This window comes from Candoia aspera, chromosome 13 (genome assembly GCF_035149785.1).
Source record: "Candoia aspera isolate rCanAsp1 chromosome 13, rCanAsp1.hap2, whole genome shotgun sequence".
Classification (NCBI taxonomy): Eukaryota; Metazoa; Chordata; class Lepidosauria; order Squamata; family Boidae; genus Candoia; species Candoia aspera.
The window spans coordinates 22,138,101-22,163,898 of record NC_086165.1 but is presented as its reverse complement, the minus strand read 5'-3'; the positions used below and the strand labels follow the sequence as shown (position 1 = coordinate 22,163,898).

The following is a 25,798-nucleotide window of genomic DNA, read 5'->3' as shown; positions in this document are numbered from 1 at the left end:
TTGAGGTTGCCTCCTAATACCAGATGTTCTTTGGGGTCAACAGTTTGCAGATGGGTGTCCAGTCTCTTAATATATTGTTTTCTACTACAGATTAAGGTTACTATGGTAACTAATCATTTTGGCCGAGTGAAGAGGTTGAATTTAATTGTCCCCTTTTCACGTGTTAATGGTTGCATTGCCTAAGGGAGGAACTTGCCTGAACTTGTTTGAGTTTCAGTTTCCCTTCTGTGTAGGCTTGCAGAGAATATGCAGCTGAGAGAAATCTCTCCTCTCAGCAAACAGCCTTTAAATATGTTTGCTTTCTGTAAATAAAATTATTTTTATAGAAATGCCTGGTGTGTGACTTTTCCGATCTCTCCTGGGCCAAATGCTTTCCTAGCACTCTGCCAACACAGTCCTTCCCAAAATTCATCCTTCTTGTCATCGGGGCATCCAGTTTGGGGGGCATAGCATGTGACGATTCAAAGAGTAGTTGCGCCAGACTCAATTTTGATGATCATGAGTTGATTGGATAGTCAGTGGACATCGATGATGTTATCCCGATACCTCTTGCTGATCACTTTACCAATGCCATTCTGAGTGCTGTTTTCTCCATTATATAGTTTGTATCCTTTGCTGATCTCCCATGCTTTCGCTCTTTTACACTTCGTCTCTTGGATACACGCGATGTCAATGCGGTGGGCCTTCAGAGCTTTGGCCAGTTCTCGGCTTCTCCCAGTCATCGTTCCAATATTGATGGTCGCAACACGTAGATGGACTAGCTTCTTTAGCCCACCCCATCCACAGGTGGGTAGCCCTCGCAAATTTCCCACGTCACTCGGGTGAGGGCAGCGCGTGTCACTTCTGGGGAACGCCCTAGCCTTCAGGTCCAAAATTTGACAGGACATAACCATTGATACGACTGAGGTACACTTAACCGATGTGTCGCTCCATCTGTCGATGAAGGCATTTTATACCTACTGCCAGGTGTTAATAAGAGGCCGCTCCTCTGGAGAGCAGATGCCATCCTGCCGAATAATCTATTATTCCCTAAATGCTCAGAAAATGACCACTTAATAATCTGTTGTAGAGTTCTGCCTAGTATTGATGTCAAGCTGACCAGTCTATAGTTTGGCAGATCCTCTTTTTCCCACTTTTTGAAAATAGGAACATAATTTGCACTTCTCCAGTGTCCTGACACTTTACCCATTCTTCATATTTAAAAAAAAAATCACAGAAAGAGGCTCTGAGATAATATCCACAAGCTCCATGAAAGCTCTTCGATATAATTAGTCTGGTTCTGGAAACATATATTCATGCGTCTTTACTTTCCTTGGTTCCCATTCCCTTCCTTTGCCAATTGTTCTGCTAGTTTGATTGGAACTCTGTTCCCCTTTGGGAAAAACACCAAGCTAAATTTGTAAAATTTGTAAAATCGCCAAGGTAAAGTTGATGGACTCTAGTATTTAGTATGTAGCGTGCAGTGCTATGGCAATCAGAATAAGGATCAGTTACGTAACCCCAAAAGAACATTCTTGTTCCTTTCAAGAAGGGAGCTGAGGAGCAAAAGGTGATGGTACCTGGGTTCTCACATTGTGTAAGGCTGTTGTGTGCTTAACTAAACAAGCCATAATTAGCTCATCGCCTTTTACCATAAACCATGGCTTACAACCACAGTGACCGGGCAACATAATATTAAGCCAAAGCTAAACAAATGACTTTGTTCTGTGTGTGAATTCAGCCACCATGTGTGTAGTGTACAAAGAAATGCAATTGGGCAGAGGACTGGAAAGCGCTTCTGCAGGGCCTTGATCTGCTGAGCTGCTCATTTTGGCAAATGCCAAGCCAAAGACTCTGGTGGGCTGGGGCACTACATGTGCCACTGGAATTGCAGAAATGCTGGGTCAGGAGGAAGGAAGAAGAAGGGGAGAAATTCAGGGGGAAAAGGAGTTTATTTATTTATTTATTAATCAAATTTATCACTGTCCATCTCCCAAAAGGGACCCTGGGCAGTTTACAATAAAACATAAAATATAAAACTGTAAAACACTATAATATACAATAAAATAAATATAATAAAACCCCCGATGGCTGGAAGTTCTCTATGATTTGCAAGCAGAGTGGGGTCCTTCTAAGAAACTAACCATCCCCAGGAATGGCTACTCTCTCTCCCGCCCCAGGCATAATTACAGAACCAGGTCTTTAGTTGTTTCCTAAAGTCCAGGAGGGAGGGAGCAAATCTCACTTCCAGGGGAAGGATATTCCAAAGAGCAGGAGCTGTTGCAGAGAAGGCCCGCCTCCTGGACCCCGTCAGATGGAGTTCTTTTGCAGATGGGGTCCGTAGCATGCCCTCTCTGCACGACCGGGTGGGATGGTTTGATGTAATGGGGAAGAGGTAACCTGGACCCATGCCATGTAGGGCTTTAAAGGTGATAACCAACACCTTGAATTGGACCTGGAAGCATACTGGCAACCAATGCAGCTCATGGAGCAAAGGATTGATATGTGCTGATCTTGGGAAACTCAAGATCGCCCGTGCGGCTGCATGTTGCACCAGCTGTAGCTTCCAGATAGGGTAGCCCCAGTTGGTGCATTCATCAGTGGGTCCTGTGCTGTGGGCTTCTTGGGCAGAAAATGCAGCTTGAAAATGGCTACAGGTGACCGCTTAGTCGAGGGGATTATTGTTTGTGTGGCTCTCATGTGAGGTCTCACTCACTAGTCAGGAGATAATCTAAGGCGGGATAGGGTACAGCTGCCACTATTGCAGTGCTGACATATACCTCAAATTTCTTCAACTGAAATTATGGAAATGATGGGGCTTGAGGATACATGAAATCATTCTGTAGGGAACGTGGGAAATTCCATTTTGTGGGGATTTGACACTGAAAGACTGAAAGAAAAGTAGAGGAGCCAGCAAGTCAGATAGTGGGGAGGTTTCTCCTCTCAGCCGGGCTTCTAGAGGAGGGGCGGGCTCTCCGTTTTGTCTCTGTCTTTTTGTCTGCTCCCCCCACCCTCAAGCTGGCTGCAAACCAGGTAAGAGCAAAACTCCAGCCAACAACCCCCTGGCTGGACTCGAGTGAGCTTTGGCAGCAAGCTGGAATCTGTGTTGGAACAGGGTAGCTCGTGTTTTACTTTAGGGGCTGAGATCTGGGCCACGTAAATTTCTGCTGGCAATTGGGTGTGAGAGAGAGAGAGGATCCTGGGGGGAGGGAGGAACTGACTTGGAGAGTGACCCTCTTCAGACGCTGAGCAGTCTGGTCTCTGACCTCGTTCGGGTGTAACAAAGACTTAACACTCTTAGTGAACCAGGGGTGGCTTCTCCTTCTGAGGAAGGGATTACAAACCTTCTGGGCTGTAGAAGGAAGGGGCGTTCAGTGGCAGAGAGGATCTCTCTCGGGTGAGGTGGCTGGGGCCAGTATCCCTAGTCTTCTCCCCAGGAGTTGTGGGGAGGGGGCAGCTGGGGTGTGGGAAGAGAGCTTGGCGACTCATCAACATTAGCAGGATCCAAGCCACTACCTCTTGTGCACGTGCACACGCCCCTCCTGATCGCGATGTGATGCTAGCATGTTATTAAACTGAGTGCCTCAATTAAACCCCCAGCTTTTTCAGTTCCTCCCTACCTACGCAATTCCCACTGCAGCCTGGAATGTCTTATGTGGCTTCTCCAAAGCAAGCCAAGGAATGACTGTGCAGTGTATTGAACTTTAGGATGTATCTCTCTACGTGTTGCTCCCAGAACGACTATCCTGTCGAATTCCATGGTGAGAATCAGAATATTCCTCATTCCTCAGTAGAAATTTGATCCAGAATTCTATTGTGTCTCTCATTTTAAGCTTGCTGACTGCATATTGAAAGATGTTTCTGAGATATTTTTAATGAAACAGAACCAGGATTTGCAGGGTGGTGCTTAGGTGCTTAGTGGGAAGCATGTAACTTGGAAGGCTAACCTCAGAAAGGAGGTGTAACACATTGCTGTTTTGGTTCTTTTTTGAAATTGTCTGAGCTCTTAGGTAATGGCAGCTTTATCTATTTAATTTATTTATTACAACATTTCTGTAACACCCTATCTCCCAGAACAATGTTCGTGCAACATAAACATCAAAGGTGTCTGACCAAGGCAGAATGAAGTGGAACTATTGTTTTCCTGAAATTTGCGAATTTTATGGTAGTGAAACTTCAGTTTAGGAAGCCTTGACTGCATTGGAATGGATAAATTTTCCATGCTGACTAGTGTCATTTGCATTATTGTGATATTTATGTAAATAATGTTTGCTTCAATTTGTCATTTGCATAATGATGTCACTACACAAATGATGTAAATTGACACACATCATGTGATTTGCATTATTTATGTAATAACCTCAATATACAAATGATCACCATGGGTGATGTACTCTTTGATTTAATGGACATTTATGAATAATGGACAGCTGCCCCCCCCCCCAATCTGATATGAGGTTTGCTGACTCATATTCCATGTATGGTTGGCTACAATTCCAAGATTTTTTTCACGTATACTATTACCAATCCAGCTATCTCCTGTCTTACAAGGACTTCTGATTTACTGATTTATTTTCTCTACCTGAAAACTAATTCCTAGTTCTGTATTAGTTGTTCAGATGTTAAGCATTTCCTGTCTCCTAGCTGTCCTGGTCAATATAAACATGTTGAAGAATTTCAGTCTCAGGATTGAATTCTGTGGCATTATACTTTATATTTCACTTCATGTTAATGAAGAGCCATTGGTGAACCTGGTTTGAACTTGTTTTTCAAGCCAACTGAAGATCCAGCTAATAGCCATGCTATCTAAACCATATTTAAATGGCTTGTTAACTAGACTATCATGGAGTACTTTAGTAAGTGCTTTGCTGAAATTAAAGCATATAACGTCCACAGCATTCCCACAAGCTACTTAGCAAATTACCAGTCAAACAATGAAATAAGCTTAGTCTGAGATTTGTTATTGGTTATTGCTTGCTGATTATTGGAATGACTGCATCAGTTATAAGGTCAAATTGCTCTATGATCTGTTCTAGAATCTTAGGTATTTATGCCAGGCTGACTAGCCTATCCTCCTTATTTCTGTCTTCAAAAAAGGGAGAAAAGTTCCCCTTGTCTAATCTGTTTTCACTTGTTCTCCAGGATTTTTTGAGGATATGCAGGTAGATGATACTCCTATTGTCCTTTGAGCAGCCAATGGCTTGATATATTGATAACTGAGGAGGGATAAGTCTTGCAGAATAGTATGTACTATTATTTTTCTTAGAATGCAAATAGATAACTATTTCTAGTTAAAAATTAATGCGCAGACTCTGAGTTCTGCAGAATGAAAAAAGAAATTGGCTCAGTGAAGAGCTGCTTGATAATTGAGGAATTAGAAAACTCCAAATTGCTGCAGAGACTCTATTAATGGTCCTTCTGCATTTGCAGCAGCTGTATGCCCTTTGCTTTTCTTTGGTAATTTATGAGCAACCTGTCCTACTTCTCATCCTTTACCTTTCCTGTCAGATACTGTGAGTCAAAAAAATTATGTGTGTAGATTCTCTTTCAAGGGAAATATCGTGCCAAAGCCATTGGCTGCATCTCATGAAAACCCATAAAGCACAACCTTTATTGAAATAAATGGGGTGTAAGTAAGCTGTCTCCCCAACCCCTTGCATAAAGAAAACAGGAAAGAGAATGATTTTATAGCATTCCATCATGGGTTTATGTGTCCTAACAGAACATATTAGAAGCCAGGTTTAAACTCTGTTCTGCTGGCTTATGAATCTTGGGTTGTGCTCAACTACCTTGGGTTTGGATGATACACAAAGCTGTCTCCTAACTGTGGCAACCAAGACTTTGGGGGCATGAAGATAAGGAAGCTATTCTAAGTTTCTGTAATTGGGACTAATTCCCACATAACTGATAAAATAGAAAAAGGCCAATGAAGAGGGGTTTTTTTTTGTACAAGTACCTGAAGTATTTGGATTCTTGAAGCAAAATAGATTTGAACATCATCCAGATGTTGGGGAACGCAGGACTGAGAAATATAGTCTCTTGTTTTCTAGATGGTCCTTTTCAAAATAAATTATGAATTTTGTCTTGTAGTGCCAAAATGTTGTGCCAAAATGATTGCATCTGTGACTTTGATTTGCTTTGACTGCTTTTGTTATTTTTATTGTTTGCCATTTTGAATTAGGATTTTTAAAAAGGAGTATTAGAAAATCATGACCACAGATACCTCTGTATATGGAATGAACAATAAAAATAATAAAAGCAACCAAGGAAAAAGATGTAGAAATCAAAGTCATAGATGTCACCTGGATGAAGCAATAAAAGATTGTCTTAGACTGTAGCCCTGCATGTCCTTCACTTGCCCTGTGGGACCTGGTAAGTCTTATTTCTGGAGAGCCAGATGGAAGATTGTGCTCTTAAGTCTTTTTGGCAGGATTACGGAAAGTTTTCACATTTCTCAAGCTCTGGCCATCCATTTTTTCTACCCACAAATTGGAAATAGCAGATTACTGCACTTTAGGGCTTTAACCTGCATGTGGGAGATGCCTGAATACTGGACAGATTGCTCATTTTTGGACAGATTAATTCTGAAGTCTGTATGCCACTTGAATTGCTCTTAATTTGTAATCTTTGCTATTATATTCTGAACCTGGAAAAAGTATTCCAGAACAGACATTTCCTCTGAAAGGTCAGAGGAAGTATACATTGTATAATCTAACAGTATCCCCCAAGTGACCTTTTTTCAATATTTATTTATTTATTAAACAGATTTATAAGTTATGTTGAAGTTAAATATGTTGACATTAAATGCAAAATTGAACGGATAACTGCTGAGGCAAAGGTAATTCAGATGGATTACAGCAGGTCAGGCAAACCAATTCATCATGGATGTTTTTGTAGTTCATCATTTTTTCTTGAACCCTTAGATGGTAGAAGTTCAAGACACCTTCCGCAATCTTTTGGCTGCAATTGGCTTGCTGGAATGTGTGTTTTTAAAAGAATGTTCCTTTTAATGTTAGAGCAGGGATGTGGCTTTGCAATGCAGGAAGAAATCTTATTATAATTTTTTTGAGTTGTCAGGATGTAACTTTAGGAGAAGCTTAATTAACTCAGAATTCTGCCACCTTCATCTCTGATACCATGTTATGCATGGAGTGCTACAGCTCACCACAGGAGTGAATTGACCAAGAGAGCTAGCAGGCCTCAAATCAGCTGGGAGTTGCCTGATTCAAAGACCACAAATCTCAGATGTCTCGAAGAGTGCATACCTGCTCGGATGGAAGGCATGGGAGTGTTCATATTGTCAGTCGCACGTTCTGTGCCCAGCTCTCCCTGACACTCATCCCATCTTGAGGAATTAACTTCTTAACGAAGTGGGGCTACTTTGAGAAGTGGCGAAACCAATCAAAGAAGTGACTTTTCACTGGCTGTTCTGCTGAACTGCCATTGAGGAGCCAGTGCTTACTTAGAAGAGCATTTTGTTCTTGGTTTCAGTTTTCCAGTTGTTACAATGAGTCTTGCGGGGAGCAGAGAGTTAAATGAACATGCGCTCTCTCTTTAGAAGGTCTAGACCACTGTTTGAAGCCATATTCACAAATTATTTTCAGTTATTCTGCCTGGGGTCTAAATGTCTGGAAAGGCTCAGCCTCTCCTGGGGTGTGTTTCATGAGATAGACTAAGAGAGCCAAATCCATCACCATCCAAATGCACTGAAGGTGACATCATTAGAGAGACTGCACCTTGAAAAAGCAGGAAGTAAGAATAGTGAACCTGCATTTTTCGCATTAAGTGTTTTGACAAGACGTCTCAACTAGCCTGTAGAAAAAGCCTGGCAACAGAAATCAGCTGAAGCTTACCTCCTTTTCAAATGGAAGCTTCTATGAGGATTTCTTTTTATTTTTTAAAAGGCAAAGGCACATGGGTCTTTTAAATTAACCTCTGAGATGTTTTTATTAAAATAGATTCTTAGATTCCTCTTGCTGGATAGCTGAAATTTAGCTTGCTGCTGTCATCTGGTCACAAAGTGGCAGTTACTGTATCTGAAAGCCATGCTATGCCAGGCCTTCTGGGTGGTATTTAGAAAGCCCAGTTTCCTGTGGCTTTGCTTTGAGGTGTTCCTATTCAAAGCTAATTAGGAAAGGCACAGTATCCCCTGTTTTCAGAGGATGTCGCCCACTTGTGGTGGGATCAACCTATTAATTCTTGCCTTACTAGCTGACATATTACTCACTGGTTGAGCATGCACTGAATGTATTATTAGCTATTTCTTTCTATCACCCTGCTATCAAGTACCAGGCAAATCAGAAAATAGCTCTGGACCCATGTGAGACTGTCTGCATATTGTTTACAGGATATTTTGGACCTGGGTAATATTTACTGTGTCGGAATCGCTGAGGCAGTAGTTGGTGCCACGGCCCAAAGGCTGCAAAACAAAGCCCTCTCAGCGTAGGCTTCCTTCTCCAGTGCCAGGCAGGGGCAACCCAAGCAATTGTCAGGACATGCTGGGAAGACAGTTGTGCTTGGCAGAATTCTTGAGTCTTTTCAGTCATGAGGTCTGAAGAAGAACCTGAGGATGGAGAGAACAAGACTAGGGATCCAAGTTAAGAAAAGGATGGCCAAGATGAATACAGCAGGGCAGCGGAATTCCAGATTACAGCGAGCAGCCTCCTTGGACTCAGGCGGGGCATTTCTTTTTTTGTAGCTGGATGTGGGGTGTATTGTTTGCTCTTGGCCGCAAGGACTTGGAGCTCTAGGATGAGTTGCTGGTTTTCATGTGCTCTTAAAAACGTAGTAGGTATCAAGTATTTGATAATGAACCGAGCAAGCTTTTGGCAGAGCAGTCTTAAATTTGTTCCAATGCGTATTATCCCTTTTTAATATTGGTTGAGTTCCACCACTGTAATATTTCTGTTTATAATTTTCTTCAATTATTGGTTAACTTACAACTACTTTTGCATCAAAGATGGTGGATAAATTGACACAATAAGCTATTTTGTATAGAAATAGTCTGGATTTATTGACATGTGTTTCAAAGTATTTGTGCAGCGTTCAATTTTTAAACACATTTTCACTGTAAACTGTTTTTACTGTGACAAATCCTCAAGAAAGGTTTTAAAAGAAATGTCACTTTTGGTATAACTTCAATATTTTTTTAAAACTTGGATCATCAGAGCATTTATGAACTGTTACATATTCAACTAAAGGAAGCATTTATTGCCCTAGGATTAAAAATCCAAGAGGCATTTTTGGAAGAGGTCAATGTTTATTTATTTATTTATTTATTAGATTTATATTACTGCCCCTCTCCCCCAATATATGTGTTTCAGTCTGGATAATGTAGATTATATGGAGAGGAAAGTGGCGGAAGTAATACCTTACTTAGTCTCAGAATGTCCCTGCCTTGCTGGGACTCTCCCATCTTAGAAGGATTGCTTTAATGATTGATTTCCCAATCCAATTAAGCTGTATACCTGCTGCAAGTGTTTAGTCCATGTTCAAAGCTAGTGAGGCATTTTGGGGTAAGGGGACGCATTTTGGGATAAGCAGTGGATTGGAAAGTGTAATTCTCCCTGTAGATGCTTTGTTTTTTGAATGTTTGATTTCAGAGCCTGGCTGCAGATTTTGACAGAATGGAAGACAACCTGGAAGACATTTTGGGAAACTTGTCTAGTCCTGCATCTTCCTTACAAATAGCCCATCACTTCCTTGCTGTTATGAGGAAGTGCCCATGACTTCCAGTCCCATGTTTGTTTCTCTTGCAGTGTCTGATTTGGCTTTGAAAGGGTGCAAGTGGCTCTGAGTGGTGTAATGTCTTCTGCTTGGCAAGTGGAAAAAGGGACCCTTTGCAAAGGACTAGAGAGGAGAAGGGCTGTGAGATGGAGGCAGAGGGACCCCATGCCACCCTAGTCCAACAAAGGCCCCATTGTTTGTGGGATAATGAAGTAAGATACCTGGTGGTATCTACACAGTTTCTGCTCATTGATTTTGATTATGGAGGCTTAGGCTATGGTCTGAATTCTTCCTCTAAAGGGATGTTGGCACACAGACAGATGGCGGCCTCCAGGGTCCTTTGTTGAAGCCATTTAGAAAACAGAAATGTGTGTGTCTCTGTGCTCATTTCTAAACTGGGTTGTGGAGATGGGAGAGATGGAACTATAATTTTGTGCGGCTTGTTTTAGCTGTCTTCCGAGATTCTCCTTGCACAAAGGAAGTTGTCTGTTATGTGCGAGGAAGTGAGTGAAATCAGAGTCTGGTGTGATCATGTAGAAGAACAGTGTGTGAATGGAGGCCACAGTGCAGGTTGATGTATGAATGTGGCACTTGCTTCAAAAAAGTCAACTGCTCTCTTCGTCCTCTGTATGCTGTACAGAGAGGATGTTGTCACTTGCTGTGTGGGCAGGGGCAAAAAGTAGTGCATCCAGATCTGCTCGTCTTTTTACGTAGTGCTTTTCCTGATGTTGGCTGGAAAAAGCACATTTGGTGCAGTAGGAATGGTACCATGGATGACTGTAGTGCTTATGCCTTTTATTTCTATATACCTTCAGCACAGAACCATTACTAGATGAAACAGATTCTCTGCTGTTCAGATGGTTATTTTTTTCTCAGCCTAAGGATGAATCTCCAAGGAGTCTGGAAAGCAGGAGGAATCTCACGAACAACACCAGTTCAGATTGCAGTTCAAATGCTGCTGCCATCATGTGAGAAGCTTTGGGATCACACACAGACACACACTGTTCAATCTGTGGTAGTGCTCAGAAGCTGAGCTGAGGAGGATGGAGAGATTTTGAGGAGAAAAAATGATTAAAAACCTAGTCATACTTGCAATCTTTTCCCCCAAAACAAGGAGTTCTGGGGAGGATTCGGGAATGTTGATTCTCTTCTGTACATAACATTATTTTGGTTCTGAAGGCAGATACCTCAGGCCATTTCTGTTTGAATAAAAGATTCTGTGGGGAATTAGAATTGCCATGGGAACACAGGAAGCTGCTTTACACACTCAGAATATTTGCCTCTCTGGTATACTTTTCATCAGCTCAATGCCTCCAAATGCATTAGGCTCTATCTCCCAGGGTCCCTAGCCAGCAAAGCTGACTGGAACGCTCCTCACTGGGGAAGATTGTGCGCTCCATGCCCGATCCCTTCACCAAGGTGACCTAATCTCCTAGGCCACCCAAAATGGCATGGCTCCCACATCCCCGTCTAAAGTTGCCACCCAGTTCCAACTTCTGGCATTATTTTAAGCATGATGATAAACTGTAGAGAGTATTTAATGGATTTAAATTTAAGTTCCATCGCATTCATTTTTTTTCTTATTTCCCCTTATTTATTGGAATACAATCTCCAGTGAGCCACTTACAAGACTGAGTATGTCTTATATCCTCCAGAAGTTGCATAATTCTAGTTTAACCAAGGTTGCAACTTTTGCTGAAGACATTTGCATCTTGAAGAGCATTCAGGAGTATACTGCTCTTTGTCAGGCTCATATTGTAGAAGAAATAATACTGTGCTTAAGATGGCTGCTAAAAATGTAATTAAGTAGATTTATTTCTTGTTCTCCTAGACCAGAGAAACATCTCTTCCAGGGAGTCTGCCTGCAAAACTGCTTAAAACCTGTCTTTTCAAGTGGTTTCTCCTTTTAGCAATGTGCCAGACGAGCACCAATTCTTTCAGCTCATTCTTTTTTATTGGAGATAAAATAGTGAACATTTGCGTGAAACAAATGTTTTCTGGAATTCCTGCTAGATTTTCCACTACTGACATTTATTCTGCATTTTTCAAACAGTTGACTGCAGATTGGAACAAATATGATGATCGTTTGATGAAAGCAGCTGAAAGGGGTGATGTGGAGAAGATCTTGTCTGTCCTTGCTAAAAAGGGAGTGAACCCCACTAAACTAGATCTGGAAGGGAGATCTGCGTAAGTAGGAGAAGTTTGATCGTAACTATTTTGGCCTCCCTCCTAACCCCCGGCAATTTGGGGAGAAACCTTGTATGTGTAGCTTTTCATATCGACTAGGTTTTTCAGAGGGGTGTTATTCCTAATAAACACCTTTAGTGTTTATTTCTTAGAAGCCTCCTTAAGCCTTTGGAAAATGCCATAGAAAATTTTAAAATAAATAGAAAGTTGTTGGGGCTTTTATCCCGGGAAAGGAATTTCATATTTATAACTCATGTTGTGTTTTTGGAGCAACCAGTTTTATTTGAAATTCTGTAAATTAGAAATGTTTAGAGAAGCATTGGATAGAGCCCCTTTTGCAAACATTCCATTAAATGCTGACAAAATGTATTAGACTTAAACCTGTCTCTTTAAACAACATCTGGAAATTCAAATCTGTTCCTTTATTTAAGCCCAGGAACAGTATGTGGCTCTGGGGAAAAAACCCTCAGATGCACAGTTATGTGATGAAGGATACCTGACTTGTGATAGTATGTATGAAAAGAATTTCAGGTTGTAATCAAACACAAGCAGAAAATGAGGCAAATGTTATACAAGTGATCCTGAGCTTACGTCCATTCATTCAATGACCATTCAAAGTTACGGTGGTGCTGAAAAAATGGGTGTATGACCAGTCCTCGAGGTTCCAGCCATTGCAGCACCCCACGGTCACGTGATTGCAATCCAAGTGCTCGGGCGCCCAGCTCATGATTATGACGTTGCAGGGAGTCGGAGACACGTGATTGCCATTTGTGACCTTCCCTCCCAGCTTCCCACAAGCAAAGTCAATGGGGAAGCCGGCAAGGAAGGTCGCAAGTCGCTCCAGCTTTTCCTCCTGCCTGCGGCACCCCCCACCCGCCCTGCCAGGCCCTCCCCTGACACTCTCACTAAAAAAGGGGAAATGTTGATAATTTCCAAATCTTCTGAACACCCAAAGCCAAGATGGCTTGAATACCGGCTGTAACTGATGCCACAGAATGACTTTCTCTCTCAAGTTGAAATGATGAGACTGATTATTGCTCGGAATGTTCTGTGGAACCTGGGTTGGGCGCCTTGTGGCCAGTGATCCTGGGAGCCTGAGTCGGTTGAAATGTACTTGGGCACAGCAGCTCCTGCTAAGGCTAACATAATGCCTAAGATGGTCGGGAGGGCTGAAGGGCCATGGCAGCTTTCAAAACTGAACAGTATTACCGCTTGCCATTGGAGCTTCTGCCCCCACTTTTTTTGGACTCTTCACTGGAGCCTTTCCCGGAGCCCCCCAGACGATGTGGGGGATGACAATAATATCCGTTGGTGGCAAGGAACAGCAGTCTCTGGTCGGGAGGTGTATTCCGGCATATTAAGCCGGCGAAAGTGAGGACAGCTCAACAAACTTAGGCGTTGCGGGGGCCCCTGGCGAGGGCAAGGTACAGTGGACTTTGGCAGAGCGGTGAATCCTGACGGACTAAGCTGGCAGAGGCAGCTTGGCAGACCTTGGCAGCACAGCAGGCCCTGGCAATGGAGAAAGCCTTGCAGCGGGCCCTGGCGACGGAGGGAGCCTTCCAGTGGCAGGCGGGCCTCAGCAGCGATGCGGTGGGCCTGGGCGAGGAATGAGCATTGGTGGCTCGAGGTGGCGGCTAAGCAACTCAGTCGCTGTGTTTTAATGGGCTGATGGTCTGGTTTAATAGTGAACTGCAATCTGACGGACAATCTGGGTGGGCCTTGGATCAAGACCTCAGGCCTTAGGAGCCTTTAATTTAGGTCTCTCCTAGGAGAGATCGACCAATTGCATTCACAGGACTTTGGAACAGCGGTATTAAGACGACAGCGAAATCTAGCTGACCATCCCTCGTTAACCGTCCTGGTGCTATATATAATTGGAGTCATTGAGGATCCCTCCTAGTGAATGGTGTAGTCCCTCTCGGGTTGAGAGACATGAGAGGGAGTACAGGTTTGGATGGGGAGTGAGAGAATACTCACCCCCTGAGTGAGAGACGGGGTGAGGAGTAGCGGCTGGTGTGCCCTCCCCTTGACCAACAAGAGAGGTTGAGGGGGGCACAGTGAGTGAATGTGTGGGCAGTGGTTGGTCCCTGCCAGTGCCGAACTGGTGCGCTGGCAGGGCTTTCCACCACCTTGTGGCTGACTGACTGGGAGTGAGGCTACATGAGTGAATGGAGGGACCCCTGTTTTCAACCAGTGTTTTCAGGAGTCCAGGAGTGGAGGCTAATGGATTCAGAGACTCGGGGGGGGGGTTAGGGGGGGCAGGCCTTTAAAGTGGTGACAGGCAGGGGGCGATATGACAGGAGCCGGAGGGTGGGTCACATTCGAGGAAGACGCCTCCGGTGTTTATTACACACTGTGGTGTGTTCTGCCCCCTGTGCACAAACCCAGGCCCTGGACAGCGGACTCGTGGTTGCCCTGACTTTCGGCTGCTGCTTTGTAACACCAGCTCAATTAACAAGGCCCCCCTCATATGTGATTTGATCACAGGAGGGGGCAGACCTGGCGTGCGTTACTGAAACCTGGCTGGGCATGGAAGGAGGGGTTCCTCTTTCAGAGATCTGCCCAGCCAGGTTCCAAGTTTGGCACCAGCCGAGACCTCAGGGCAGGGGAGGTGGGGTGGCTGTTGCCATCCGGGAATCCATAGAAGCCGTCAGGGGCCCTGCCCCACAAGTGGCCGGATGTGAGACCCTGTTTTTCAAGTTGGGTTTCCAAGAGCAGTTGGGAGTGTTGCTACTGTACCAGCCTCCCTGCTGCGTGGCAACCTCCCTGCCTGAGCTGCTAGAGGCCGTCTTGGGGTTGGCGGTGGAGTTCCCCGGGCTTATGGTCTTGGGGGTCTTCAATCTGCCTTCCTTAGGGCAGGCCTCAGAAGCGGCTTGGGAGTTCATGGCCACCATGGCTGCCATGGGCCTGTCTCAAATTATTTCGGGCCCGACTCGAGACAGTGGCCTCACTCTGGAACAAATTTTCTTGTCAGAGCAGTGGCAACGTGATCTGAGGGGAGAACTACATCTTTCCCCTTTGTCATGGTCAGATCACGCCCTGGTGACTTTGAGATTCTCTTATGCCGCCCCCCTCCACAGGGAGGCAGGACCCGTTTAATTGGTCCGCCCCCAGTGACTGATGGTCCTAGTAGGGTTTCAGAGGGAGCTGGGGGTTATACCTGAGAACCTGCTGCACGGTCCAGTGGAGGCCCTGGCTGTCACCTGGAATAGGGAGGTGGCCGGGGCCTTGGACAGGATCGCGCCTGTGCGGCCTCTCTCGCCTCATCCAACCCAACACTCCCCGTGGTTTACGGAGGAGTTGAGGGTTTTGAAGAGGCCTAAGAAACACCTAGAGCGCTGCTGGAGGAAGACAGAGACCGAATCTTACCAAACACAAGCTAGAGCCGTGATTAAGGCCTATCTTGTGGCAGTAAGAGCGACAAAATGTCAATATTTCTCGGCTCTTATTGCATCCACGGAATGCCACCTGGTGGCCCTGTTTAAGGTCACCCAATCCCTTTTGGGGAGAGGGGATTCAGAACATCTCCAGGGCCGTGCTGAGGAATTTGCTGGGCATCTGCAGGATAAAATCACTCAGATCCATTCCAAGCTGGACTCCGAGTGTGAGACAGAGTCTGAGGAAATACCCAGGGAACGTACTTACCGTGTTATCTGGGAACAGTTTGATCCTGTTGAACCCGAGGAAGTGGACAGGATCCTTCGGTCTGTAAATGCCACCACTTGCCAATTAGATCTGTGTCCCTCCTGGTTGGTGAAAGCAGCTTGGGAGGTTACATGTGGTTAGGTCCAAGCGGTGGTGAATTCATCCTTGAGAGAGGGGGTGTTCCCAGCAGGTTTCAAGGAAGCGCTGATGTGCTCCCTCCTCAAGAAACCATCCCTGGACCCTACCGTTCTGGACAATTTTCGTCCAGTCTCCCACCTCCCCTTCTTGGGGAAGGTGGTTGAGAAAGTGGCGGCAGTGCAGCTCCAGAGGATCCTGGATGAAATGGATTATCTGGACCCCTTTCAGTCACGTTTCAGACCCGGTTATGGCATCCTCGCTCTCCTTGACCTCTCAGCAGCTTTCAATACCATCAACCACGGTATCCTTCTGGACCGACTCAGGGAGTTGGGGGTGGGCGGTATGGTTTTGCGTTGGTTTGCTTCCTTCCTCCAGGATTGGTCTCAGTTGGTGTTAATAGGGAGCGAGAGATCCACCCTGCGGCCCCTACTCTGTGGGGTGCTGCAGGTCTCAGTTCTCTCTCCATTCCTCTTTAACGTTTACATGAAACCACTGGGTGAGTTCATCCATCACCATGGGATGAGGTATCATGAATATGTGGATGATACTCAATTATACATCTCCATCCTGGGTGAGGTAAGTGGTGCCGTGACCACCCTCTCCGTCTGGGGGCTGTGGGGGCCTGGATGGAGAAAAACAAGCTTCAGCTGAACCCTGGTAAGACAGAGTGGCTGTGGATTAATGGCCCCTCGGTTTCTGGGAATTTGTCATCTTTGGATCTAGATGGGGTTGCACTGCCCCAGACAGATCTGGTGCGTAACTTGGGGGTCCTCCTGGGTTCACGACTCCTGCTCGAAAAGCAGGTGGCAGTCATGGCCAGGAGGGCCTTTGCTCAACTTCGGGTTGTGCGCCAGTTACACCCTTTCCTAGACCAAGTGGCCCTTTGAACAGTCACTCATGCCCTGGTTATCTCCCATATAGACTACTGTAATGCGGTCTACATGGGGCTACCCTTGAAGAGTATCTGGAAGATACAGCTGGTCCAGAATGCAGCCGTGTGGGTAATTTTAGGTGCCCCTAGGGTGGAACGTGTAACACCTTTACTGCGCGAGCTGCACTGGGTGCCAGTTTGCTTCCAGGTCCAATTCAAGGTGTTGGTTATCACCTTTAAAGTCCTACACGGCATGGGACCAGGCTACCTGAGGGACCGTCTCGTCCCCATTACATCGACCCGTCCCACCCGGGCATGCAGAGAGGGCATGCTATGGACCCCATCTGTTACAGAGTTTCATCTGGCTGGATCGTGGAAGCGTGCCTTCTCTGCAATGGCGCCTGCCCTTTGGAACGTTCTCCCCCCAGAGTTGAGGCAGGTCCCCTCGCTCCTGGACTTCAGAAAAAAATTAAGCATGCCTGTCAACATGCCTGGGGTGGGAAAGAGAATAGTTCTTCTTGGGGATGGTTAGCTCCGTAGAATTGCCCTGTTTGCTTGCGGATAGAGAGAATATTTTAGTCTTTTGATTTTTATTATATTTTAACATATTTATATTTTTATATTATTGATATTATTGTATACTATTGATATTATATTATGGTTAAATGTTTTTATTGTGAACCACCCAGAGTCCCTCCTTGTGGGGAAGATGGGGGGTGATAAATTTGATAAGTAAATAAAATAAAATAAATAAACAGCGCTAGGAAAGGAAGTGAAATGTGGCCATAGCACTCTGGAGAGGTCTGTGAGGGGATTCTGGCTGCATCTTTTGCCCCCCTGCAGTAAACAGGGCAGGGTCTCAGCAGGGCCAGCTTCTTGGGCAGTATTACATCGTTCCGTGTCTTGCCCCTTCCGTATTCTGTTGTGGTCGATCAATCAATAGTTCCTAGCCATAGCAACAGCTTTACAAGCGTGTTGTTCCAAGTATTAGTGGATTATATAAATGTTAGGATTAAATTCTGCTTTAGCTATAGCTCAGAAAATCATGTTTTAAAGTCCAGTTGCTACTGAAAGGTTACTTAATCTTGACATTTTTCTTCCAAAGTGTGTCTCTTTTCCCATACACATGTCAAATAACATCAGCTGTAATGCTTGGGAGCAAATTCCATTGGACTTAGTAGGATTTACTTGTACAGAATAGACTTATACAAGTGACCAAGGCATCTATTTTTTTTACCTTTTATTTCGCTCAGATTCCATGTTGTAGCCTCAAAGGGTAACCTTGGTTGTCTGAATGCCATTCTTGTACATGGAGTTGACATTGTGGCCACTGATGTAGCAGGTATGATTTCCTTGTTTAAAATAGAATGATTGCATTTTGTTACTAAATAGCTTTGAGAGGACAACTCATGTATTGTGTGTCTGGCCCTGTGAGCCCGTTCAGTTCCATGTTGCTTATTTTGTTGCCTCTGGTTGGAACTGTAGTATCTTTTTGGCAGAAAACTGAAAAAGAGAGAAAGAGGTTGTGGAACAAGTTACTCTGCACTACAAGTCAGTTTAAATTAGTTAAAAAAACAGTTTTCTTCCCCTTCCTTGAGGTATATAATTTGTTTAAAATATAGTGACCAGTTTTAATCTGCATTTGTGAACCACACAAGTTTACCTTTATATGTATAAATCTGTTTTGTGTGTGTGTGTGTGGGGGAGATACGTATGTGTTTGCATATGTATATAGCATATATTTCCTGGCTATGTTCAGAGTTTCCTTGTTACTTTCTTCTCTTCAGGAAGGAATGCTCTACATTTAGCTGCAAAATATGGACATGCACTTTGTCTGCAAAAACTATTGCAGGTATTGAATATTTGACTGTTAACTGTTGTGTAGAAAAGAAAGTATTACAGGGAATGTTGTTTTTTTGCATGGGAAAAATTCATGACTCTGATTAACTGTTTAGATGCCACATGTCCAGTAGGATTTCAAAATAAATCCAAAAAAGTAAGCAGGAAACTGAGTAACTTTGCATGGTAGAGGCATTTTCTGTGTATGTGCAGGATTCTCTTTCTTTGAGATGAAGAGGGTCGGTGGAGGTAAGTGCAGGAATCCAAGTTTTGTTTATCCGTTCTGTTGCTTCCAACTCTTCATGACTTCATGGACCAGCCCATGCCAGAGCTTCCTGTTGGTCGTCACCACCCCCAGCTCTCCCAAAGTCAAGTCTGTCACCTCTAGAATATCATCCATCCATCTTGCCCTTGGTCGGCCCCTCTTCCTTTTGCCCTCCACTCTCCCTAGCATCAGCATCTTCTCCAGGGTATCCTATCTTCTCATTATGTGGCCAAAGTACTTCAGTTTTGCCTTTAATCTCATTCCCTCAAGTGAGCAGTCTAGTTTTATTTCCTGGAGGATGGACTGGTTTGATCTTCTTGCAGTCCAAGGCACCCTCAGAATTTTCCTCCAACACCACAGTTCCAAAGCATCTATCTTCCTTTGCTCAGCCTTCCCTTCCTTATGGTCCAGCTCTCGCAGCCATATGTTACTACGGGGAACACCATTGCTTTAACTATGCGGACCTTTGTTGTCAGTGTGATGTCTCTGCTCTTAACTATTTTGTCGAGATTTGTCATTGCTCTCCTCCCAAGGATTAAGCGTCTTCTGATTTCCTGACTGCAGTCAGCATCTGCAGTAATCTTCACACCTAGAAATACAAAGTCTTTCACTGCCTCTACATTTTCTCCCTCTATTTGCCAGTTATCAATCAAGCTGGTTGCCATAATCTTGGTTTTTTTGAGGTTTAGCTGCAAGCCAGCTTTTGCACTTTCTTCTTTCACCTTTGTCATGAGGCTCCTCAGTTCCTACTTGCTTTCAGCCATCAAAGTGGTGTCATCTGCATATCTGAGATTGTTAATGTTTCTTCCAGCAATCTTAACCCCAGCCTTGGATTCCTCAAGCCCAGCATGTTGCATGATATCTTCTGCGTACAAGTTGAATAGGTAGGGTGAGAGTATACAACCCTGCCATACTCCTTTCCCAATCTTAAACCAGTCCGTTGTTCCGTGGTCTATTCTTACCATTGCCACTTGGTCATTATACAGATTCCTCAGGAGGCAGACAAGATGACTTGGTATCCCCATATCACTAAGGACTTGCTACAATTTGTTATGGTCCACACAGTCAAAGGCTTTAGAATAGTCAATAAAACAGAAATAGATGTGTTTCTGAAACTCCCTGGCTTTTTCCATTATCCAGCGGATATTGGCAATTTGGTCCCTAGTTCCTCTGCCTCTTCTAAACCCAGCTTGCACATCTGGCAATTCTTGCTCCATGAATTGCTGGAGTCTACCTTGCAGGTTCTTGAGCATTACCTTACTGGCATGTGAAATGAGTGCCACTGTTCGATAGTTTGAACATTCTTTAGTGTTTCCCTTTTTTGGTATGGGGAAATAAGTTGATTTTTTCCAATCTGATGGCCATTCCTGTGTTTTCCAAATTTGCTGGCATATAGCATGCATTACCTTGACGGCATCATCTTGCAAGATTTTGAACAGTTCAGCTGGGATGCCATCGTCTCCTGCTGCCTTGTTATTAGCAATGCTTCTTAAGGCCCACTCAACCTCACTCTTCAGGATGTCTGGCTCTAGCTCACTGACCACACCGTCAAAGCTATCCCCGATATTGTTATCCTTCCTATACAGGTCTTCCGTATATTCTTGCCACCTTTTCTTGATCTCTTCTTCTTCTGTTAGGTCCTTGCCATCTTTGTTTTTGATCATACCCATTTTGGCCTGGAATTTAACTCCAATGTTTCTAGTGTTTAGCAATTCTGTCAAAGGGATAGGAGGAAAAAGCTTTTCCTTCAACGCTTAGAAGGAACAAATCAGAAAAGTCATGTAGAGCTTGTGGTCTGATTTTTAGAAAGCTGCATTTGCTAATGTTCCTGTAGACATTATTAGAGTAGATATGATGTGATGTATAAAGTTTGGTTCTTATATGAGCTTTCCTGATCCATGGATGTAACATTTTAGAATGAAAATGTATTTGAAGTGCTTCTTGAAGTGTTGCCAGGTTTAGACTCTGCTGTTATTAAAATCTAATGCTAAATATTGGAGGTATTAAATATCAACAAAATGGTAATAAGATATGCTTGGCTGTTCTACAGTACAACTGTTCAACAGAAAATGTGGATCTGCAAGGACGTACTGCTCTTCATGATGCCGGTAAGGGATGTGCTGTGTAGGTAGCTAGGATTCCTAATGTTGTGAGAGAGGTAGCAGAGGTATTAACAGCATGGAAAAGGCAATAATCAGTGCAGATGCTGCTTGTGTTTCACCAAAAGTTAGCTGATAATTGTTAAGGCAACTTTATTTATATCTCAGTACTTTGAAAGTGACAGATTCTGAGTGAGAATTTGGTAGACATATTGCAGTGAATACCTCTCGATATTATTAAAACTGTCTAGAGACATGTTCTGCAGATCCTGCAGCTAATAACCTACCAGTGGTTGAATCTTGAATTTTCTACCAGTAATGTCTGTTTTTTTTCTCCCCAAAGCAATGTCAGATTGTACATCCAGTATACAGCTGCTATGTGACCATGGAGCCTTGGTGAATGCCAAAGATGCTGTAAGTACTTTCAGAGTCTTCTTCTAGGATTAGTCAAGTTCCTTCTTTTTTTTCTTTTGTTAATAGTAATTTTATTAAAGATTACAATTACATCAATAAAAACTAATATAAACTTTAAAAAAATGAAAAAATAGAATGTGCAGAAAAAAATAGAAAAAATAGAAAGAAAATAAGAATCTAGTAAAGAAAAGAAATATATACAATGACTTCCCCCTTCATCATACGTATAAACAATTTGAGTAACTTATCACCTTCTCTTAAAATAGAACAAATGATCTCTTCTTCCCATATCCCATCTCTTATCTATAAGCAAATCCATAAACCCTCCTCATTTCAGTCCTGATGTCAGCAAAAGACCATTCAAGTTTACCAGAGATAACATATCTATTTTAACCTTGATCAAATAAACCAGCTTTATAGTCATTCCTTCTAACAATCTTGACCTTTAGTCCCTTCAAGTAATGTCCTAGAACTTGATTTCTTTTCATTTCTTCTTTGTCCCTTCTCAAAAATTCTTCAGAGCTTTAACAAGCTTCTTTTGTAAATCCAGTATAGGAAAATTATCCAGGTCACTCTCTTGGTTTGTTATTTCTATATACCTTTATATATCAAGTCATCAGCTGGTTTCTTTTGTGTGTCCAGTGTAGCATTTTTTCCCATGTCATTTTGGTAGCCTTTCATTTTTAAATCCGCTTCTGGGTCCATTGTTCAAAAATATCCTTGAATATGTCCAATGTTAAAATATTTTGCTTCATTCTGTAATTGTAAGTCAAGTTTGAGTGTTCTTCTCCTTTAATTATAATCTTTAGTTCCCTCTAGTGTCCAATTTTTAAGTCTTACGTTTTTTTAAGAAATTCAAAACAAAAGCATTTTCCCATGGGAAGGATTCTTTATAATTAATTCCAAAATTTTATTTCAAATTTATCTGAACCCTTAATCCATTTGTAACTTTCTAAAATCAAAGTTTTAATCACCTTTCTGCTGTTTATTCCAATTTTTTTTTTAAGTTCTTAAACTTGTAGTTAAGACTTCTTTCATTAAGGATTAAAGGAAACTCACTCGGTGCGGTAAAACCTGTTGATCCAAAGGTTCCCAATAGCTGAAAAGCAGTTAACAAGCAATTTCTGAAAGTGATTAGAAAAGGAGTTATGCGAACCCAGCATCCTTTTGAAGGCACTGACCACAGTTTTAGCAAAAAGATGGGTGTTCCCTCGTCTCCCAGAGCTCTAAACCCGCCAGAGACCTCTATCTTGCAGTCTCCTTGCGAGGACCAACTGTATGGAGCGCTTGTGGGCAATCTCAAGTCCTCTCCTTGTTCGGAGTTGAATTACGAAGAGCTGGTCTACTTGCCGGCTCTTCATTCTGCTGCAGTCGTCAGCTCTGCTTTTTGGGGAGCCATCTTGAGTTCACCATTTCTTCCCCAGAAGTCCAAGTTCCTTGTTCTTTTTCCATGATGTTTTCCTTTCCTTTCTTCTAGGATGGAAGGACACCCCTGGTGCTGGCCACTCAGATGTGCCATCCAACCGTATGCCAGTTTCTGCTAGACAGAGGTGCTGAAGTCAATGCAAGAGATAAGCAGAATCGGTAAGACACCCCCTGGCACCTGTGGATGATCTACCTACCTGCTTCTGGAAGAACATACATGGTAGAATTAGTTTCTCTGTAGTATATCCCTACCGAGACCAAGTGATCGTGGGTTTTGGACCCCACAGGTTCTGTAACTCAAAATATTTCATCCCTGACTCTGAACGGTGTTGACTTGCCTTACTTGGATTCAGTGTGGGGGGTCTCAAATCTTCAGTCTGCCTGAAGAGCAGATGGCGGCTGTGGTCAGAGGAGTCTTTGTACACCTCCATTTTGTGTGCCACTTTTGCCTGTTCCTAGAATAGGGGGCCCTGTTCATGGCCATTCATGTCTCAAGTCACCACCTTGTAAGCTATTGCAACACTCTGTACATGAGGCTGCCCTTGAAGGCCATCTGGAAGCTACAATTGGTTCAAAATGCAGTGCTATGGATAGTTAGGGCACCTCTTGTTACAGCCATTTGACACCTCTATTCTGTGAGCTGCACTAGCTCTCAGTGGTCTTCTGGGTACAGTCCAAGGTGCTGGTTATCCCAGTAAAGCCCTATATGGCATAGGACTGGGTTACTTGTGGGACCGCCTGCCCAGAGAGCATCTGCAGGTCCCACACGCTCCAGGTCCCTTCCTTGGAACGATGCCATCTTATGGGGCCCAGGAGAAGTGTCTTCTCACTGGCAGCTTCTGTCTTCCCCAAGCCTGCAGGCCATTAGCAAGGCTCTTCCCTGGCCCTGTGGGGCAGGAGGAGTAGAATCCCCAACTTGAGGAGGCACAGTCTATCTCTGCTCTAATCTCTATTTGATAGTTTTTAGTAGGTTCTAAGGATACCTGTGGTTTCTTTTTGTATTTTTTTTCCATGTTTGTATGCCACCCAGAGTCACATTGTCTGAGTTAGGTCGCTGTGTAAATGGTATAAACAAATAAATAACCAGATGCTTAATACAACTAAAAAATAACCCTAGTGGGGAGTAGCTGGCCCTTTAAATGAAAAGCCTGCCTTCGGTGGCCAACAGGGGGAAAGAAGGGGGCCACCCCAGGCAAGGGCAGAAGTTAGTGTGGCTTGGGCAGCGTCGTCCCTTCTTTCACTGAAGTGGATGCGGCTGCCGGCCTGAGCTCCTGACTCCTGATGCCGTTGCTGCTTTCCCTTTCTGGTACTTAGCCAGGCCCAGGGCGGGGGGTGAGGATTCCCCTTCAGGCTCCCTGGCTCCCGGAGTGGGGAGGGGGGTGGCAGCCGCTGCGATGGAGCCCAGAACCAAAGGGCCTTGGAGGAGCGCCGGCCTCAGAAGCGCCTGTTCCCCCCATTACCTTATCTTTCATAGAGCATCAGTGTTCGTGGCGCTCCATAAGCAATGCATTTGTTCAGATATAGGAATAAACTGGTAAGTAAAGTGCCAGCTTGAACTTTGGGCATGGCATATTTCTTCCTCCTATTTGCTCATAAAGCTTCCTAAGGTGTATTGTAATTTATGAAAGGTTAGTAGTCTAGGATATGAAACCACATGGCTGTGTCTGACATCAAGAAAGCCTGGAATCTGGAGCATCGCAGCTGGGAAGGCAGATGGTCCTTCTTCCTCGGCCTCTTCTGATAACAGGAGTGGCTGAACAAATCACAGAACTTCCAGCACATCTGGAAAACACAGGTTGGCAAGGCTAGCTTAGTGTAAGAGGGGAGCTGTGAATTCAGGCGTGTTTTCCTGCTATCTAGCCAAAACTTTGGAGGGGGCGGGAGGGCATTGCTTTGATGTGCTTGTAAGGAGGACAAATTCCCAGATCACACACTTCATTGAGGATCAGTCCCCAGACTACTTCACACTGAACGAAGCCACAGAAAAAGCTTCCCTCGGCAAGAGGAACTGACACTAGAACATTTGAATGTGGCCCTAGTTTTAAGTAAGCACTTTATTCAATTGAATTGAAAAATACCTTAACTTTGGAATTATACTGTATGTTTCAAAAGGAAAAAGAGAGAAAGCTCAGATGTTTGTTTGTTAGTTAGATTTATATCCCACCTTTTCAACAGGAACATGCATAGTGCTGGGCCAGGTGTCCCTTGATAATATCCCTGTAAGCTGAGAGGGAGGACTGGCTCACAATCACCCGCTGAGCTTTGACGCCTGAGGCTGACTTGACTGTGGGCCTCCTGGCTGCAAGGCCTGAACCACTGCGCTCCTCTCGTCGGAAGCATAAAAACCACTCCCTGTTGGGTGATCGTACAGTAGCTGTTTGCCTCCTAATGAATGTGAATGTAGAGAGCCAGGATGACGACTTCGGAGTTACGTTCAGGGAGGTGGGAGATTACGAAGAGACTCAGACTGGGCTCCTGGGGTGGAAGAGGGAGGGAAAGGAAGGCACCACACGGACAGACTTGCAAGATTCTGTTGTTACAGCCTATCCCAATAAAGTAGAGTTCTAGTTTTCCTGTGAAATCTGTTTCCTGATCTGGTCTACCATGAAGGGCTGACAGAGAGAGACGTTTCAAACTTGTTCTTCTGGATTCTTTGGTAGAAGATTCTGTTACACAGTTTTGTAAAGTTTGGGTTTTCATGCAGTGTAGCATTATTACCTATTCTAATCAAACCAAAGTTGAATAAATGCTTTTGTTCCATGGAATTTCTTCAGAGTCCTCATTTGTGCTTTCTTCTTTCTTTTGCAGGACTGCTCTGATGTTGGGCTGTGAGTACGGCTGTAAGGATGCTGTAGAGGTTTTGCTCAAAAATGGAGCAGATGTTACCTTGGTTGATGCCCTAGGCCATGACTGTTTCTATTATGCAAGAATTGGGGACAGTGTTGAAATCTTGTCTCTGATAAAGGCTGCCTTTGAGGAATCCAGCAAAGGTACATACATCAGCTTTCCTTATATTTTCAGGGGAAATTCCTTCTTTTCTCACGATAGGGCTGCAGCTGGATTTTGGCAAGGGACATTTCTTTTAAGTTCATTTGTAACAGAATGGAACCTTCCTTCTCACTGAGAAGTCCTGCACTCAGTTGCCATGACTTTTTAGGGTAAAATTCCTTCCTGCTGCAGAATTGGTTCTACTGTATAAACGTGAAGGGA

At 43.9% G+C, this 25,798-nt stretch overlaps 1 protein-coding gene across 2 annotated transcripts in view; it reads left to right on the top strand.

Annotated features, from left to right (window-relative positions):
- Nucleotides 1–25,798, top strand: part of UACA (uveal autoantigen with coiled-coil domains and ankyrin repeats) — a 53,484-nt gene that overhangs the window by 12,857 nt on the left and 14,829 nt on the right. For both annotated transcript variants that reach the window (XM_063314307.1, XM_063314306.1), the window contains exons 2-8: nucleotides 11,759–11,892; nucleotides 17,800–17,888; nucleotides 18,334–18,398; nucleotides 20,701–20,758; nucleotides 21,093–21,163; nucleotides 22,641–22,747; nucleotides 25,397–25,578. In XM_063314307.1, the coding sequence (XP_063170377.1) occupies nucleotides 11,759–11,892; nucleotides 17,800–17,888; nucleotides 18,334–18,398; nucleotides 20,701–20,758; nucleotides 21,093–21,163; nucleotides 22,641–22,747; nucleotides 25,397–25,578 (706 nt within the window). The remainder of the gene's footprint in view (nucleotides 1–11,758; nucleotides 11,893–17,799; nucleotides 17,889–18,333; nucleotides 18,399–20,700; nucleotides 20,759–21,092; nucleotides 21,164–22,640; nucleotides 22,748–25,396; nucleotides 25,579–25,798) is intronic.